Below are 20,527 nucleotides of genomic sequence, written 5' to 3'. Positions count from 1 at the left end.
AATCTCCTAGTCAGTTTCTGAATGAATTATGTTTTGGGGCATTTGGAAAATTTGTCCCATAAACCCTTTGAGCTGCAGCCCATGCATTCATTTCATGTTGTTTTGTGCCCCAAAGTTGCACCTCTGAATATTTTTAGGAGCTGAGAACTCTCTTCTAAGGGCACGAGGGGTTGTTTTGTGGTTTGCCTCTAAGACGGGCTTTGGGCCCCCTTGGTTTGTGGTTGTTCATTGGCAGGTCAGCCATTCTGAGTACCTTTGTTTTGATTTTGCTCTCAGAGGTGCAGTAATTGGTAGTTGACATAGCTGAGGTATAATCCCTGATAACCCGTAAAAGGAGATGGAGGTGGGCTCTTCCATGTGGTTTCAATTGTCATTTTAGTTCTCTTCTAGACAGTGAAATGATGCCTAAAATAAACCTCATTCTGACTCCTTGTGAGAGATGTGTCAGACATCCCAAAGAATGAGATTATGCATCATTGTGGCACAGGAAACGGCAGCATCTATATACTGCCAGAGAACGTGCACAGACGTTAGAAACCGACTGACCTCATTCAAACCCAACTTTCTGCTTGCTTCTTGTGTTAACCTTGGCCAAGTTAATTCACCTCTCCCATACTTAGTTTACCCCTCTGTAAGTACATAAGCTGCCCAATTCCCAGGGTTTTTAGGCTGTTGCATGAGATTTCATATGAAAAGCCCCTGGAGGATAATAGGTTCTCCATAAATGGTGGCTGCTACCTTACAACTGAGCCAGTGTGAAAAGATGCTCTACCTCGTTATTAGGGAAATGCCGGTTAAAACCACGGTGGGATACCAGTACAATACCAGATGATTAATGTGGAGAAACTGGAACCTCATACATTGCTGGTGGGAATGTAAAATAGTGCGGCTGCTTGGAAAACAGGAGGTTCCTCAAAAAGTTAAATGTAGAGTTGCCACCTGACCTAACAATTCCACTCCCAGGTATCTACCCAAGGAATGAAGACACAGGTCCACACAAAGACCTGCATGTAAATGTTCATAGCAGCCTTATTCATAGTAGCCAAAACGAGGAAACAACCCAAATGAATGGATAAACAAATTGTGGTGTATTCATTCAAGAGAATACTATTTAGCACTGAAAAGGAGTGAACTGCCGATAAATGCAAGGTTGATGGACATATGCAGACATGAAAGACTATAAGTTGTATGATTCTTATTTAATTGAACCTTGTAGAAAAGGCAGAGCTATAGAGATGGAGAATTGGTTGGTGCTGCCTGGGCTGCAGTGGGAGCTGGACTTGACTGCAGAAGGAAATGAGAGAACTTTTACGGGGGATGGAAATGTTCTGAAACTTGATTGTGGTGTTGAATGCACAGCTGCGTAAATTTCTAAAACTCAGCAAGCTGTGCATTGAAAATGGGTGACTTTTAGGAACTCCCTGGTGGTCCAGTGGCTAGTAGTCCATGCTTTCACTGCCGAGGGCCTGGGTTCAATCCCTGGTCAGGGAACTAAGATCCCACAAGCTGTGCAGCTCAAGCCCCCCCAAAAGAAAGAAAAGAAAGAAAATGAGTGACTTTTATGGTTGTGATTTTGTGACTTATAGTGAGAAATATATACCCCTGTAAAGGTGTCTGTTGTTAGGTTAAGGGAGTGACTTTTGGAAAGCCCGTAGGTAGTCTAAGGATGGGGGCTGCTTCCAGGGGAACCAGCCATGTGATTAGAGGATTGGAACTTTCAGTCCACCCCCAGATCTCCAGAGGAACGGACAAGAGCGGGAGATTGAATCTGTTTACCAGTGGCCAATGATTTCATCATGCCTGTGTAATGAAGCCTCCATAAAAACCCAAAAGGATGGGGTTCACAGGCTTCCAGGGTGACCACGTGGAGATTCGGGAAGAGCGGTACACAGAGAGCCTGGAGACTGTGCCCTGCCCTTCCCCCAGACCTTGCCCTATGCGTTGCTTCCATCTGGCTGCTCCTGAGTTATATCCCTTTACAATAAACCAGTGATCTAGTGAGTAAAATGTTTCCATGAGTTCTGTGAGCTGCTCTAGCAAATTGACGGAACCCAACGAGGGGGTCGTGGGAACCTCCAATCTATAGCTGGTTGGTCAGAAGCACAGGTGACAACCTGGACTTGCGATTGATGTCTGAGAGGGGAGGGGAGTAGGGCAGTCATGGAGGACTGAGCCCTTGACCTGTGGGCTCTGACGCTGTCTCCAGGTAGTGTCAGATGGAGTTGAATTGTAGGACCGCCGGCTGGTGTCGGAGCATTGCTTGGTGAGGGGGAAGCCCACGCACATCGGGCATCAGATGTGTCGTGAGTGTGGTCATTGTGTGTGAGGGAAGCACAGGAGGAGTGTGGCTTTTCCAACGCAGTGGTGTATAAATTAAACCTCACGTTGAGCTAGAACTTGGATGACATGACAGTCTCATAAATTATGCTTTCTATTGATAATTATGTTAACAAAACAACGTGGTTTTCAGAACTCTTGTGTTCAGGTGAACAGGAGCGCTGCACGCCTGTTTTGAGTGCTTCAGGGGATCCTGTCTTTTGCACTAATTTAGGGTTATGTGCCTGTTGTTACCACAACAGCTTCTGATTATTGTTAGAGGAACTTAAGACTCAACGGCGAGATATTTGTAAAGTAACCCAAAAGAAATCACACTGTCCAAAAAAATAACACTATAAAGTTAAGCTTATATATAGTCCCATTCTTTTTCCTATGACTATACATTAATATTTATTTTTATATTGTTAAAATCAAGTATATGTAATGTGTTTAAGATTGACTGCATAAAATGAGCATTTTCCATGATGTTAAAATTTTTATAAATACGGTTTTAATTACTGATTACGTGAGTATTTGTTTCAGTAACCCCCTCTGGCCTTGTATATTCTTTTTAACAAACTTTGCTTATCTGTTACTTCTTATTTAATTCCTAGTTGGATAATGTTCACTTTTGTCAACCAATTATATTTCCTTAATTTCAATATCTCTTTATATCCACTCTCGAATTCTGTATTGATACGCAAATGATCTGCTTTTTAAAGTGACATTTATCATCAGTATTTTGAAATATATCTTTTCATGTTATTTTCTCTCTCCTATGATTTATAACAAAAATATACTATCTTAGATATACTATTTTACTGACTTTATTTTTCTTAGCAAAATACTCCCGTGCTATTGTATGCTTCTCTACAATGTCTTTTGGATGTGTTATAATATTGTTAGCCAAACCCATATTCTGAAAATTTTGGTTATTTCCAATTTTTATTACTAACATTTTTTCACAATTGTTAATATTATTTCCTTGGGATAAATGGGTTTTTTTTTACATCTTTATTGGAGTATAATTGCTTTACAATGGTGTGTTAGTTTCTGCTTTATAACAAAGTGAATCAGCTATACATATATCCCCATATCCGCTCCCTCTTGTGTCTCCCTCCCACCCTCCCTATCCCACCCCTCCAGGCGGTCACAAAGCACTGAGCTGATCTCCCTGTGCTATGTGGCTGCTTCCCACTAGCTATCTGCCTTACGTTTGGTAGTGTATATATGTCCATGCCTCTCTCTCGCTTTGTCACAGCTTACCCTTCCCCCTCCCCATATCCTCAAGTCCCTTCTCTAGTAGGTCTGTGTCTTTATTCCTGTCTTACCCCTAAGTTCTTCATGACATTTTTTTTTCTTAAATTCCATATATATGTGTTAGCATACGGTATTTGTCTTTCTCTTTCTGACTTACTTCACTCTGTATGACAGACTCTAGGTCTATCCACCTCATTACAAATAGCTCAATTTCGTTTCTTTTTATGGCTGAGTAATATTCCATTGTATATATGTGCCACATCTTCTTTATCCATTCATCCAATGATGGACAAGGGATAAATGTTAATAACCCTGTTTAAGTTATGTACATTTCAAAGGTTCTTTGACATATATTGAAAAATTGTCCTCCTGAGACATTATACTCCCAACAGTATCGTGTGATATGTATTTTCCTTCATGCCCTCATCAACTGTAGATACTAGGTCTTTTTCTTTTTCATTAAATAATTTGATATATAAATCCATACTATTATAATTTACATTTATTTGATTACTAATGAACTGCATCTTTTGAAATAGGTTTATTGACCTTTTGTGTTTCTTCTTTGAAGAATTCTCATTTCTATCACTTTTATTTTTTCCTATTGGGATTTTTATCCTTTCTTATTGGATTATATAAGCTCTTTATTGTTTAAGGGCATTAGTCTTATTCTACTTGAATGCTTTCCTCTATTTTCCTTTTAATTTTGGTGATCTAATTGAACTTGAGGAAATCTGCTCTCCTACCATTCTTTTATGAAAAACCAAAGCAGATAAAGCAAAGAGACTTTATTTAGAGTAAGTTATGGGAGTTCACAGAATTTTCTCAGGGCTATGCAGCTGGGACTACTTATGTCTTATAGTCTCCATGACCCTAAGATCTTCAGGATATTAGTAGATAGTGCTACCTCTCTGTTGGTTATTTGCTGGCCATTTATGATGTGGTTTCTTCTGTAAGACACTGGAAGATTCTTTATTTCTGTTTTCTTGAGTTTCTCTGCTTTTTTCCCCTTTAATAAATGATGTTTATGAGCAGCCTCATGCTCTTATTTCTAAAGACAGCAGCAACAACAAAACAAACACAAAAAAACCAAGGTTCCTTGGAAATGTGCTCCTGAAAAAAATGAATGTCCAGAAACCCAAGGATTAAGTAATAAACACTTAGGGAATTGATTTAAATTCCAGTACAGGAATTTAAAGCATGATCATTCCTATTTATTATTTGAAATTCGGAGACCTTGAGATAATTAACTGTCACTCCCTCCATAAATTCTTGATCAGACTTCAAGGCCTCTCCACGCCTCGTGCCTCTGTCCCTGGTCCTGAGCACAAAACCCACCAGCGTCCGGGAGGCTCCCTCTTTCAGACTGCAGAGTGTGGAGCCCATGCTCACTGGGCTGAACTGAACGCAGCCGGATCTCAAGGCGCATCTGAGTTCAGCTTTTGACCAATGTGAAAGCAGCACCTTGTCCCAGCACAGCGCGGAGAGAGTCGTCGGGCTGATTTCTCTTGGGGCAGAGCAGATTGTGGGCTTACTGGCCCACGGACAGACTGGCTAAAGTTATTACCACAATAAGTAAAATAAGGATCCTTACTTTCCAGGTGTGGGTGGGATTAGTTCTGTTAGTGAAGCCCTCGTTTGCCAGTTTGCTATTCATTTAAAGATCCCACCTAAACTGCCACTGAACAGAAGGAAGAGGGGTAGGATTTAGATAAAATCCTCCGTGCTTTGAATCCCTTCGACTTTGCTCTTGACTACCACGTGTCCCAAAGTCACAGGTGGATTCACTTCTCTCAGAGTCGATCAGAATTGTGGTACAGCTATTCTTTGAGCTTGGAATAGAAAAAGGATGTACTATTTTATTAAACGGTGGCATCCTGGTTCTTCCTATAGGCAGTAGAGATAGATGTAGAATAACTTATGTCAGCATGAGGATTATTATTTGGGATTAGCAAGGATTTGTTCTTTGGGGCTTATTAGATCTTGGCTAACTATGGATAACTATATTTAGGAGGGCTTAACTACATTTATAGATATCCTAGTCCTTCAATCACAGACCACTGGGATTCTTTCCTGAGTACAGATGTCTTACAAGACTTTCCAGTTTAAAGCTTAGATTCCTCACTTGGATTTCTCCTGACACTAGATGTTCTCTCACAATTCCACAGATTCTGCTTTGTTAATAGTTTGTAAATTGTATGTCGCTACTCTTTACACTCTCTTCAGGAAATAGATGCTTGTGCTATCAGTGCTTCCACTAGACACATCATGAGCTCTTTGAAGGCCTGCCGTTTGCCCGGAACGTGGTAGAGCATCTTGGCTATTGTGGGCGCCCAGTCAGTGACAGAAAGTAGCCGACCTGACCCCTCCTAACAAGTGTATTTTCTGTTTCAGTAGATGGTCAGTTTTTGAGAAATCACGGTAGTATCTTTGCAGAATGCATAGAGCTACTTTTAGGGGTAGACGTAAAACCCTGAAATTGATTTTTTCCCCCCTTATTTACTTTTCAAAGTCTTTTTGGAGAGGGGCTTATTGTTTTTAGGGAGATTTTGGAAAACTGCATACCACAGAGTTTCCCAAAATGTAAGGTATTATATATTTAGAATCTTTGTTCTCAAGAGGTTCGGAAGCATGGCTTCTGCTTAAATGATAGATGGTCACGGGAAAAATGAGCCTTGGAAGTCATTTGTTCTAGAGAATTGAGATAGCTGGCTTCAGGGTGCGCATTTCGGGATAGAGTTGCTAACGGTGGCTGTGGCATTTAGTCAGCTATACCCAGGTCTGGCATTTAGATATGTGCGGTCTCAGTTACTTCATAAAGCCGTCTTATACATTCAGCAGGGAGGAGAGTCTGTCCTGTTTTATTTATTTTTTATTTTTTTATAACATCTTTATTGGAGTATAATTGCTTTATAATGGTGTGTTAGTTTCTGCTTTATAACAAAGTGAATCAGCTGTACATATACATATATCCCCATATCTCCTCCCTCTTGCGTCTCCTTCCCACCCGCCCTGTCCCACCCCTCTAGGTGGTCACAAAGCACCGATCTGTCCTGTTTCAGAGGTAAGGAAGCTGAGATCTGGACTAACTGGCGACATGGCTGGTGAGTGGCAGTCAGGATTGGAACCCAGTTTTCTAGGCTTTAATCCATCCTTCCTCTGTGGGGTGGATTCATCCGGGCCCCTGTGCCATGGAACCTGGCACAGTGCTTCTGTCTGCTTTTGCCCATGCTGCCATCTGCCTGCCTGTTGTGTTGCCTCTGACAGCCCAGCATTGTTGGGCAGTATTCTGGAAAGCCCCGCGTCACTCATCCTTTACAAACTCCCATTTTGACCACATCTGCAAAGTTCCAGCTGTCTGGCTCCGCTGAATCCTGGTGTTTATGCTGATTTGGAAATTGGAATCGGTAGGCTAACTGTGGCTCTGCTGGTGGACTTTCACTTGGCAGGAACTGGCTCTTCATCCTGGGTGGTTTCCAGCAGGAATCTCCCTCTGCACTTCCTACCTGTGGAACCTAATCTCCATTTTTAACACGAGGCCTCTCGGATGCTGTGCAAACCGACTGTGACACCGGTGTGCAGTTAACCAGCGTTTACTGGAGGAGAGGCTCAGCAATGGAAAGGATCAGAGCTCCCCAGTCCTCATTCACTGTTTTTCAGTTGATTCATGAAATGTGACTTGCGTTCTTCCTATTCTCCAGCTCTAAAATGATATAATAATGTGTTAACTTTTGTGAGGTACCATATATACGTGTTGCTACGGTATCGACATTCCTTACAGGAAAGCTGTTGTAAAAAGTCCAGCGTCCAAAAGTAGTGAAGACGTTGCCTGGATATTAGCAGATTTCAAGAACTTAACTTCTAGGCAGCTCAGTTTAAAAGGGATTTTTCTCTTCTCAGGAAATATGGCCGCAACATTTTCTTAAGAGAATCTCTAATAAAGGAACAAACGGGGTTCATACTTTAAAAATTGGTCTTACTTGAGTGGCTTAGTGAAAAATGGTGAAAGGTTATCAGCAAAGAACTGAGAAAAAGTAACAAACAAGCACCAGTGGAGTTACTGGATACCCCAGCAAACGCTGGGAAGAGACTGTGGGAGGTCTGAGCGCGAGTGGGTGGAGCTAGTGACCTTGGCATCTGAGGGCCCAGGAGGAGAGGGTGTCCTTGTAAGTTTCGTGTGCGCGTTAATCCCAGCTCCCTCCATGTGGTCACTCCTGGCAAAGGGGTGGCCTGTGTAGGAGCTCCGTGATGGCACTTAGGGAATCTCTTTGGGCCGGGGAGAGTGGATTTAAAAAAAAATCTGGGCCCATTGCCCTGAGTCTCCATTGAGATGCCTTTTGGCGTGGCCAGGGCAGCAGGAAGGGAGGTTTTGTTTTTTTTTAAATTTTATTTATTTATTTTTGGCTGCGTTGTCTTCCTTGTGGTGTGCGGGCTTCTCACTGCGGTGGCTTCTCTTGTTGCAGAGCACGGGCACTAGGCACTAGGCACGTGGGCTCAGTAGTTGTGGCATGCGGGCTCAGTAGTTGCAGCGCAATGGGCTCCAGGTGCGTGGGCTCAGTAGCTGTGGCTTGCAGGCTCTAGAGCGCAGGCTCAGTAGTTGTGGTGCATGGGCTTAGTTGCTCTGCGGCATGTGGGATCTTCCTGGACCAGGGCTGAGAACCCGTGTCCCCTGCATTGGCAGGCGGATTCTTAACCACTGCGCCACCAGGGAAGTCCAAGGGAGGCGTTTTGGACTTGGGCTCTGGTATCCTGAGCTTCGGGACTGGCATCAGGGGCACCGTTTCTTGACTGTGTGTGGAACTTGAGTGTCAAATTCCAAGAAAGTGTGTCTGTCTCTAGCGGTGATGGAGAATGAAGAAGAGACGTTGGAAATGCCACCTGGAAATAAGACCCAGTTTCTCAGTTTATCATAGAAGACTCTAGTGAAATGAGTTGTAATTTAGGGCAGAGACCTGAAATTGCTCTTCCTTGCCAAAATAAATTGATTTCTTCAGCTGTCTGAACTTCATTTCTTGAACTGGACAAGAGCTAACCTAGTCTAAATTAAACTCATTTTCCCTTAATAAAACTGGGTCACTTCAGGTTGCCTGAATGTGCTTCTGAGTGTCTTAAAGCATATATATATTTTTAAAATCCCACGTTTCATGCTCTTTTCATAACTCATCTAATTTAGCCAGCATAACACATAACAATTTTTTAATATATTTATTTATTTATTTGGCTGTGTTGGGTCTTCATTGCTGCGCGCGGGCTTTCTCTAGTTGCGGCGAGCGGGGTCTACTCTTTGTTGTGGTGCATGGGCTTCTCATTGTCATGGCTTCTCTTGTTGCAGAGCACGGGTTCTAGGCATGCAGGCTTCAGTAGTTGTGGCTCACGGGCTCTAGAGCGCAGGCTCAGTAGTTGTGGCGCACGGGCTTAGTTGCTCCGCGGCATGTGGGATCTTCCCGGATCAGGGCTCGAACCCGTGTCCCCTGCATTGGCAGGCGGATTCTTAACCACTGCGCCACCAGGGAAGTCCAACACATAACATTCGAACTCATCTCTCCCTTGGCATTCTGCAATAGATTTGGGGTCTGTTTCTGAACTTCTACAGCTGTCAGGCAGACTGAGGCAGGAGGACATCACCATACTCCCGCAGGGGTAGGCGCTGGACAAGACAGTTCGTCCCTGCCTTGCCCAAAGAAAGCTTTGTTTTCACTGTGCCTTTTCCTGCTGGTAGGGACCGATGAACATGGATCATGGAGGTAGGAAGTCGTGTATTTTTAAAGTGATGGCATGAGTGGATTAATTTTAGAAGAGCCTTGCTCAGCTAGGTCAGAGCGTTTCTGCTTGGAGCGCTCACTTGCAGTTGGTGCCACTGGCTTCCTCTTACTTGTCAGGTGTTTGAGATACTGAAGCCTCCAGGGTGGCATCGCACCTGCTCTGCCCTGCCCTCCCCTCCAGAAAGTTCAGCATCAACTTCCTTGGAAAACACAGGGAAGTCTCTCCTTGCGTCCTCTTCCGTCTTTCTCCTCCCTGGGAATGATCAAGGGCAGGGCCCCTGCGGATGCGTCAGGTCAGTTCTGCCTCACAGAGTCTGGCAGACATGGGTGCCCACTGGGGAATCAACGACTTGAATATGGCTTTTGGAAGACAGTGGACCCTTGAACAACGTAGGTTTGAACTGCATGGATCCACTTACACCTGAATTGTTTTCTGTGGTAAATACGACAGCACTACACGATCTGTGGGGACAGAGGGCTGACCAAAGTTCTACGCGAATTTTCAACTGTGTGGACAGTGGGTGCCCCGAACGTCTGCGTTGTTCGAGGGTCAGCTGTATTCTGAAATATAAAGGTCTAGAAATGTTGAGACTCTGGGAAATGTCTTTCAAAACCAAAGATTGGGTGAAACCTTTGTAATAATTTACTTCTATCATTCTTTAGATATTTGAAGTATCATACCATGTGAATTTTTAAGAATGGATTGTTTGTAATCTGCATTTTTAATGAATTATTCATCGCCATTTATTTATTTATTTATTTGGCTGGGCTGGGTCTTAGCTGTGGCACACGGGATCTTCGTTGCAGCCTGCTGGGTCTTTAGTTGCGGCGTGCGAACTCTTACTTGCGGCATGTGGGATCTAGTTCCCCGACCAGGAATTGAACCCGGGCCCCGTGCATTGGGAGCACAGAATCTTAGCCACTGGACCACCAGGGAAGTCCCCCCACCCCTTGTATTTAGTCCCCCCACCCCTCTAAATACAAGGGGTGGGGGGACTTCCCTGGTGGTCTAAATACAAGGGGTGGGGGGACTTCCCTGGTGGTCCAGTGGCTAAGATTTTCTCTTCTGAAAAGCTAGAAAAATTATAGGGAAATAGATGTTTTCCTATGTTTTCTTCTCTTTTAAAAAATTTGAAGAAATAACAAGTCATGTTGGGGATGGATCTCCCTCTAGTTCATCGTCCCCCCAACCCCTGCTTCTCACGCTTTAAGCTGCATTCACTCATCCTTCCTTGTTTCTTTTCATGGGATCTTCTCAACAATATGCAAACTACTTTTCACTGACAAAGCTTTTCTTCCTTCTATTTCCAGTGCACAGAGGCCAAAAAGCATTGCTGGTATTTTGAAGGACTCTATCCAACCTATTACATGTAAGTATTTGCACTTATCTGTTGGTTTGATTCTGTGGGCACATCTTTCTCTGGGAATTATTTCTTTCATAGGTCACAGGACTGGTTATGGGATGGGGCATGCCCAGCCTCACGAGGCCTCCACCCCACAATGAGCAGGCGACCTCCCTAAGGATGCTCTCCCTGCCCAGACCAGCTGCTCTGAGGACAGCATGGAATTCTGGGTGCTCTGTTCTGTGAGGCATGTTAGCTTGTACATGATTGGTCACAAAGGGTAAAATGTCTGAACAAGGCCAGAGTTATGCTGGTTTATACAAATCTTCCTAGGCAAAGGGAGCAAAAGGTGGTGGGAAAGAATTTTGAACTTGAGCAGGACAGGACAAAGTACTTAGCTCAGCTGCTGTGACTGTGAGAGAGAGAGAGAGAGAGAGAGAGAGAGAGAGAGAGAGACGACAGTGATCACAAGGGTCACCCAGCCTGGCCCCTCCCCAGGCAGGTGCAGTCAGCCTTGTATGGCTCTTGGTTCAGGGCAGGTTATGCCTCTTCCTGTGCCCTCAGCACCTGCCAATATTACTCTTATTAAAGCATTACCATATTTTCTCCCTATTGTTTTTCTGTATTTTTAATATCTGCTGTGTTAGCCACTAGCTCTGCTGAGCCACCTGTCTAGGTGGCCAGATTAACTCTCTAGATTATTAATTATTATTTTTGATAGTGTTTTGAAGTTCTGTAAGTTTTGAGTGGAATGAGCCAAATTAATTTTTCCCAGAAACTCTTCTATTGAATTTTGTGAAACATGAGAAATTTCAGTAATGCATATAATTGTGTTATAGAAGAAACACTCTCTTTTCTAGTATATAGGGAGATTGGACAGGAAATACTACACAAAGAGGATTAGTTCTTAATTGGCCAAGATGTATGTTTTTCTTACCTGGCGTTCTTGGGGAGTTTTTTTTTTTTTTTTTCGGTACGCGGGCCTCTCACTGTTGCGGCCTCTCCTGTTGCGGAGCACAGGCTCCGGACGCGCAGGCTCAGCGGCCATGGCTCACGGACCCAGCCGCTCCGCGGCATGTGGGATCTTCCCGGACCGGGGCACGAACCTGTGTCCCCTGCATCGGCAGGCAGACTCTCAACCACTGCGCCACCAGGGAAGCCCTTGGGGAGTTTTTAATCTCAGAGAGACCAGTGTAGGTGGGGAAGGTTGCTGGGCTGTGAATGGGGACGAAGCACAGGGAAATGGGCAGTTTTCCAGCCTTGGCTTCATATCAACAAGCAGGAGTCCTTACTGCCCTACGTGGTGGGAGTCCTGGCAGAAATCCTCTGAAACTGCAAAAAGGCAAAATCCACTTGGAAGGTAAAGCAGCAGCAAAAGGGCTTCGGTTCTAATTACAGAGTTGTCAGGTTGAAGAAAAATGGTTGTGGGATAACAGGGAGATGAAAAACTTGGTTCTTAGTACAGTGGGTTTTCCCTGGGAAGCTTTAGTTCTTGATTCAACTTCTTACGCAGGTGTGGCAGGTGTGAATCAACCGTGTCTTCCTTTGAGCTCTTTCTCCAGCTGTTTTGTAGATCAGCTGATGAACCATTTCCTGGTTTTTCAGAGGTTGGTAGTCAGAGGTCCTTGCTGTTCTTGTACTTACTTGCTCGTTTGTTCCTTTATACGTTTATTTATTCACTACATATTTTGAAAGTGTTTTTGCATTGACAGAAAATACAGAGACAAGCCCTGTTTTGTCACTCAGACCTGCTGGTTTGGATTCCTTTCACCTCTCTTCTCTGCTGATAGTGAGGGGAAGGGTCCTAAAAATTAAAAAGCAAAGTCACTCTGCTTTTAGAGTACTGAAGCTCAGTATAAAAGTAACAACAGGTGACATTCATTGAGCACTTAATATAGGCTAGGCAGTTTTACGTCCCTTACATGAATTTATGTCACTTAATCCCCTAGCCATTCCTCTCCTCTCTGTTCCCACTGCCTTCACCTGAGTCCATACCTCTGTCAATGCTCATCTGAAGCACTGTATAAGCTCCCCCTGCCCAGTGTTACTGAGCTATAATTGGCATATAACATTGTATAGGTTTAAGGTATATAACGTGATGATTTGATACACTTATATATTACAAAATGATTACCACAATAGCGTTAGCTAACACCTACATCACATCACATAATTACATTTTTTTGGTAAGGAGAACATTTAAGATGTACTCTTTTAGTAACTTTAAAGTATATAATAAAGTATTATTAACTATAATCACCATGCTGTACATTAGAGCCCCAGAACTACTTATTTATCTTATAACTGGAAGTTTGTACTCCTTAACACGTCTCCTCATTCCACGCCTCCTGCCCCAGTCCCTGGTAACCACCATTCTACCCTCTTTTTCTTTTTAATAAATTTATTTATTTATTTTTGGCTGCATTGGGTCTTCGTTGCTGTGCACGGGCTTTCTCTAGCTGTGGTGAGCAGGGGCTGCTCTTCATTGCGATGCACGGGCTTCTCCTTGCGGAGCATGGGCTCTAGGCGCACGGGCTTCAGTAGTTGTGGCACTCAGGCTCATTAGTTGTAGCTCGCGGGCTCTAGAGCACAGGCTCAGTAGTTGTGGCGCACAGGCTTAGTTGTTCCGCGGCATGTGGGATCTTCCTGGGCCAGGGCTTGAACCCGTGTCCCCTGCATTGGCAGGTGGATTCTTTTTTTTTTTTTTTTTTTGTGGTACGCGGGCTTCTCACTGTTGTGGCGTCTCCCGTTGCGGAGCACAGGCTCCGGACGCTCAGGCTCAGCGGCCATGGCTCACGGGCCCAGCCGATCTGCGGCATGTGGGATTCCCCCTGGACCGGGGCACGAACCTGTGTCCCCTGCATCGGCAGGCAGACTCCCAACCACTGCGCCACCAGGGAAGCCCGGCAGGTGGATTCTTAACCACTGTGCCACCAGGGAAGTCCTACCCTCTTTTTCTAAGAGTTCTGTGTTTTAGATTCCACATGTAAGTGAGATCATAACGATTTATCTTTCTCTGTCTTATTTCGCTTAGCATAATGCCCTCAAAGTCCATCTATGTTGTTGCAAATGGCAGGATTTCCCTCTTTCTCAGGACTGAATAAAATTCCATTGTGTATATATGTACCAGATCGTCTTTATCCATTCATCCATCGACAGACAGGTTGTTTCCATGTCTTGGCTATTGTGAATGATGCTACAAGGAACCATAAGATTGCAGATACCTCTTTGAGATCTTGTTTCCACTTCCTTTGCATATACACCCAGAAGTAGAATTGGCAGCTCTATTTTTAATTTTTTGCTGTTCTCCATAGTGGCTGTACCAATTTACATTCCTACCAACGGTGCACAGGGTTCACATTTTTTCCACACCAACACTTATCTTGTCTTTTTGATGATAGCCATTCTAACAGGTGTGAGGTGATACCTCTGCGTGGTTTTGGTTTGCATTTCCGTGATGATTCGTGATGATTGAGCACATTTTCTTGTACCCGTTGGCTATCTCTGTGCCTTCTTTGGAAAATGATCTGTTCAGTTCCTCTGCCCATTTTTTAATTGGATTATTTGGTTTTTTTGCTGTTGAGTTATATGAGTTCCTTGTATGTTTTAGATATTAATCCCTTATCTGATATATGGTTTGCAAATATTTTCTTCCATTCAGTAGACTGCCTTTTCATTTTGTTGAGTGTTTCTTCTGCTGAACAGAAGTGTTTTAGTTTAATGTAGTCCCTTTTGTTTTTTGTGTTTTTGTTGTTTGTGCTTTTGGTGTCATGTCCAAAGTCATTGCCAAGACCAGTGTTGAGGAGTTTCAGTGTCTTCCCTACAGTTTCTTCTAGGAGTTTTAGATCCATTTCAAGTTAATTTTTGTGCGTGGTATAAGATAGGGGTTCAATTTCATTTTTCTCCATGTGTTTCTTCAGTTTTCCCAGAGCTATTTGTTAAAGAGACTATCTTTCCCCATTGGATGCTTTTGGCTCTTGTGTTAAATATTAGTTGACCTTTTATGCTAGGGTTTATTTCTGGGCTTTTTATTCTGTTCCATTGGTTAGTGTGTCTATATCATGTCAGTACCAAACTGTTTTATTACTGTAGCTTTGTTGTATAATCTGAAGTCAGGGAGTGTGATACCTCCAGCTTAGTTCTTTTCAGGGTTGCTTTGGCTATTCAAGGTCTTTTGTGATTCCATACAAATTTTAGGATTGTTTTTTCTATTTCTGTAAAAATGCCATTGGAATTTTGATAGGAATTCCAGTGATGCTCTAGATGACTTTATAATGGATCTCCTTTCATTCTCTTCTCCCATCAAGTTCTCACTTCTTTCTAAATTACTGAAAATTTTGTGTCACTCTCCTACTTAGAAACATCAGGAACAAAGTTCAAATCCTTAGCCAACTGTAAACAGGTTTCCATGATACTTGGCTGGTTTTATCTTCTTTATTGTGAGTCCCATGAAGGCAAGGCCCACAGCTTTATTTTAAAAATTTTCTTATTTGTCTTTTTTTTTTAATTGAAGTAAAGTTTATTTACAATGTTGTGTTAGTTTCAGGTGTACAGCAAAGTGACTCAGTTATTTTTATATATATATATATAAAGAATATATATTCTTATCAGATTCTTTTCCGTTATAGGTTATTACAAGATATTGAATGTAGTTCCCTGTACAACAGTAGGTCCTTGCTGTTTATCTATTTTATCTAGTAGTTGTGCCTGTTAATCCCAAACTCCTAATTTATCCTTCCCCCCTTCCCCCTTTGGTAGCCATAAGTTTGTTCTCTATGTCTGTGAGTATATTTCTGTTTTGTATTAATGAACTTATGTAAGTTCATTTGTATAGTTTTTTAGATTCCACATATAAGTGATATCATGTGATACATGTCTTTCTTTGTCTGGTTTACTTCAGCTTAGTATGATAATCTCTAGGTCCACCCATGTTGCTGCAAATGGCATTATTTCATTCTTTTTAAAAAATTTTTGTTGCAGTATAGTTGATTTACAATGTTGTGTTAATTTCTGCTGTACAGCAAAGTGATTCAGTTATACATATATATATTCCTTTTCATATTCTTTTCCATTATGGTTTATCACAAGATATTGAATGTAGTTCCCTGTGCTATATGGTAGGACCTTGTTGTTTACCTATCCTGTATACTATAGCATCTGCTAATCCCAAACTCCCAACCCTTCCCTCCCCCACCCCTCCCCTTGGCAACCACAAGTCTGTTCTCTATGTCTGTTTCTGTTTTGTAGATATGTTCATTTGTGTTGTATTTTAGATTCCACATATAAATGATATATGGTATTTGTCTTTCTCTTTCTGACTTATTTTGCTTAGTATGATAATCTCTAGGTCCATTCATGTTGCTGCAAATGGCATTATTTCATTCTTTTTATGGCTGAGAAATAATCCATTGTATATATGTACCACATCTTCTTTATCCATTCATCTGGTGATAGACATTTAGGTTGCTTCCATGTCTTAGCTATTGTACATACTGCTGCAATGAACACTGGGGTGCATGTTTGAAATAGAGCTTTTGTCTTTTCCGGATATATGCCCAGGAGTGGGATTGCAGGATCATACGGTAATTTTTAGTTTTTTAAGGAACCTCCATACTGTTCTCCATAGTGGCTGCACCAATTTACATTCCCACCAACAGTGGAGGAGGGTTCCCTTTTCTCCACACCCTCTCCAGCATTTATTGTTTGTACACTTTCTGATGATGGCCATTCTGACTGGTGTAAGTTGGTACCTCATTGTAGTTTTGATTTGCCTTTCTCTAATAATTAGCACTGTTGAGCTTCTTTTCATGTCCCTATTAGGGCCCACAACTTTTAAATGAACTCTCCATGCTAGGACAGTGCCTGGCACACAGGGGACATCCCTGAATGTTAAGTGGATTTGAGTGGGTGCTTTTCTATCCAGTTACCACCACTGGTCAGCATTGGCTCTGCTGGTTCCTCTCAGGCATTTCCATGTTCTCTGCTGGGCAGGGTCCTAAGTTCCTCCTTCCTAGTTGGCTCTGATATAGCATCTTAGAGGGTCTTCACACAGTGTTGTGTGTCCACTGAGGGCTTCTGAGATAGATTGGGCCTTGATGTGTGCATCTGTTTGGCCTCAGTGTGTGGCATAGTACGTGGCACTCGATGCTTGTCTTCACGTTTGCAGTTTGTTTACTACCAGCTTGTTTTGCCCGGATTTCATTTCCCATATTCTGGAAACTTGTCCTTAAATAGATCTTTAAGTGTTCTGGGGTCCAGAAGATCAGGGGTCAAATATTTGCTCTATTACTTTTTTACAAAACTGAGATGAAACTTACCACAAAAAAAGAAAATTACAGGCCAGTATCACTGATGAACATAGGTACAAAAATCCTTGACAAAATACAAGCAAACTTAATCCAACAGTACATTAGAAGGATCATACACTGGGTTCAAGATGGCAGAGTAAAAGGACGTGCTCTCACTCCCTCTTGTAGCAACACCAGAATTACAACTAACTGCTGAACAATCATCAACAGGAAGACAGTGGAACTCAGCAAAAAGGATACCCCACATCCAAAGACAAAGGAGAAGCCACAATGAGACACCAGTAGGAGGGGCGCAATCACAATAAAATCAAATCCCATAACTGCTGGGTGGGTGACTCACAAACTGGAGAACACTTATACCACAGAAGTCCACCCACTGGAGTGAAGGTTCTGAGCCCCATGTCAGGCTTCCCAACCTCGGGGCCTGGCAATGGGAGGAGGAATTCCTAGAGAATCAGACTTTGAAGGCTAGCGGGATTTGATTGCAAGATTTCGACAGGACTGGGGGAAACAGAGACTCCACTCTTGGAGGGCACACACAAAGTAGTGTGCGCATCGGGACCTAGGGGAAGGAGCAGTGACCCCATAGGAGACTGAACCAGACCTACCTGCTAGTGTTGGAGGGTCTCCTGCAGAGGCAGGGTATGGCTGTGTGTCACCTTGAGGACAAGGACACTGGCAGCAGAAGTTCTGGGAAGTACTCCTTGGCATGAGCCCTCCCAGATTCCACCATTAGCCCCACCAAAGAGCCCAGGTAGGCTCCAGTGTTGGGTTGCCTCAGGCCAAAAAACCAACAGGGAGGGAACCCAGCCCCACCCATCAGCAGACAAGTGGATTAAAGTTTTACTTAGCTCTGCCCACCAAAGCAACAGCCAGCTCTACCCACCACCAGTCCCTCCCATCAGGTAACTTGCGCAAGCCTCTTAGATAGCCTCATCCACCAGACGGCAGACAGCAGAAGCAAGAAGAACTACAATCCTGCAGCCTGTGGAACAAAAAACACATTCACAGAAAGATAGACAAGATGAAAAGGCAGAGGGCTATGTACCAGATGAAGGAACAAGATAAAACCTCAGAAAAACAATGAAATGAAGTGAAGATAGGCAACCTTCCAGAAAAAGAATTCAGAATAATGATAGTGAAGGTGATCCAGGACCTTGGAAAAAGAATGGAGGCAAAGATTGAGAAGATGGAAGAAATGTTTAACAAAGACCTAGAAGAATTAAAGAACAAACAAACAGAGATGAACAACACAATAACTGAAATGAAAACTACACTAGAAGGAATAGCAGAATAACTGAGGCAGAAGAACGGATAAGTGACCTGGAAGACAGAATGGTGGAATTCACTGCTGTGGAACAGAATAAAGAAAAAAGAATGAAAAGAAATGAAGACAGCCTAAGAGACCTCTGGGACAGCATTAAACACAACAACATTCGCATTATAGGGGTCCAAGAGGAGAATAGAGAGAGAAAGGACCCGAGAAAATATTTGAAGAGATTATAGTCGAAAACTTCCCTAACATGGGAAAGGAAATAGCCACCCAAGTCCAGGAAGTACAGAGTCCCATACAGGATGAACCCAAGGAGAAACACGCTGAGACATAGTAATCAAATTGGCAAAAATTAAAGACAAAGAAAAATTATTGAAAGCAACAAGGGAAAAATGACAAATAACATACAAGGGAACTCCCATAAGGTTAACAGCTGATTACTCAGCAGAAACTCTACAAGCCAGAAGGGAGTGGCATGATATACTTAAAGTGATGAAAGGGAAGAACCTACAACAAAGATTACTCTACCCAGCAAGAATCTCATTCAGACTCGATGGAGAAATCAAAAGCTTTACAGACGAGCAAAAGCAAAGAGAATTCAGCACCACCAAACCAGCTCTACAACAAATGCTAAAGGAACTTCTCTAAGTGGGAAACACAAGAGAAGAAAAGAACCTACAAAGACAAACCCACAACAGTTAAGAAAATCGTAATAGGAACATACATATTGATAATTACCTTAAATGTGAATGGATTAAATGCTCCCACCAAAAGACACAGGCTTGCTGAATGGATACAAAAACAAGACCCATATATATGCTGTCTACAAGAGACCCACTTCAGAGCTAGGGACACATTCAGACTGAAAGTGAGGAGATGGAAAAAGATATTCCATGCAAATGCATATCAAAAGAAAGCTGGAGTAACAATACTTATATCAGATAAAATAGACTTTAAAATAAAGAATGTTACAAGAGACAAGGAAGGACACTACATAATGATCAAGGGATCAATCCAAGAAGAAGATATAACAAGTAGAAATATATATACACCCAACATAGGAGCACCTCAATATATAAGGCAACTGCTAACAGCTCTAAAAGAGGAAATTGACAGTAACACAATAATAGTGGGGGACTTTAACACCTCACTTACACCAATGGACAGATCATCCAAACAGAAAATTAATAAGGAAACACAAGCTTTAAATGACACAATAAACCGGACGGATTTAATTGTTAGTTATAGGACATTCCATCCAAAAACCGCAGATTACACTTTCTTCTTAAGTGCACGTGGAACATTCTCCAGGATAGATCACATCTTGGGTCACAAATCAAGCCTCAGTAAATTTAAGAAAATTGAAATCATATCAAGCATCTTTTGTGACCACAACGCTATGAGATTAGAAATCAGTTACAGGGAAAAAAACGTAAAAAGCACAAACACATGGAAGCTAAACAATACGTTACTAAATAACCAAGAGATCACTGAAGAAATCAAAGAGGAAATCAAAAAATACCTAGAGACAAATGACAATGAAAACACAACGATCCAAAACCTATGGGATACAGCAAAAACAGTTCTAAAGGGAAGTTTGTAGCTATACAAGCCTACCTCAAGAAACAAGAAAAATCTCAAATAAACAATCTAACATTACACCTAAAGGAACTAAAGAAAGAAGAACAAACAAAACCTAAAGTTAGGAGAAGGAAAAAAATCATAAAGATCAGAGCAGAAATAAATGAATTAGAAACAAAGAAAACAATGGCAAAGATCAATAAAACTAAAAGCTGGTTCTTTGAGAAGATAAACAAAATTGATAAACCATTAGCCAGACTCATCAAGAGGGAGAGGACTCAAATCAATAAAATTACAAATGAAAAAGGAGAAATCACAACTGACACTGCAGAAATACAAAGGATTATAAGAGATTACTACAAACAACTCTATGCCAATAAAATGTACAACCTGGAAGAAATGGACAAATTCTTAGAAAGGTATAACCTTCCAAGACTGAACCAGGAAGAAATAGAAAATATGAACAGACCAATCACAAGTAATGAAATTCAAACTGTGATTAAAAATCTTCCAACAAACTAAAGTCCAGGACCAGATGGCTTCACAGGTGAATTCTATCAAACATTTAGAGAAGAGCTAACACCCATCCTTCTCAAACTCTTCCCAAAAACTGCAGAGGAAGGAAAACTCCCAAACTCATTCTATGAGGCCATCACCACCCTAAAACCAAAACCAGACCAAGAT

The 20,527-nt window shown here is 42.3% G+C and overlaps 1 protein-coding gene across 1 annotated transcript in view; it reads left to right on the top strand.

The window, feature by feature from the left end:
• VOPP1 (VOPP1 WW domain binding protein) overlaps positions 1-20,527 on the top strand; it is an 86,469-nt gene that overhangs the window by 33,617 nt on the left and 32,325 nt on the right. The window contains exon 2 of the mRNA XM_019939419.3: positions 10,650-10,708. Coding sequence (XP_019794978.1) covers positions 10,650-10,708 — 59 coding nt within the window. The remainder of the gene's footprint in view (positions 1-10,649; positions 10,709-20,527) is intronic.

The sequence above is a fragment of the Tursiops truncatus genome, chromosome 9 (genome assembly GCF_011762595.2).
Source record: "Tursiops truncatus isolate mTurTru1 chromosome 9, mTurTru1.mat.Y, whole genome shotgun sequence".
NCBI classification, from domain to species: Eukaryota; Metazoa; Chordata; class Mammalia; order Artiodactyla; family Delphinidae; genus Tursiops; species Tursiops truncatus.
The sequence above is the reverse complement of the archived record's forward strand: the minus strand, read 5'-3'. Positions and strand labels throughout refer to the sequence as shown.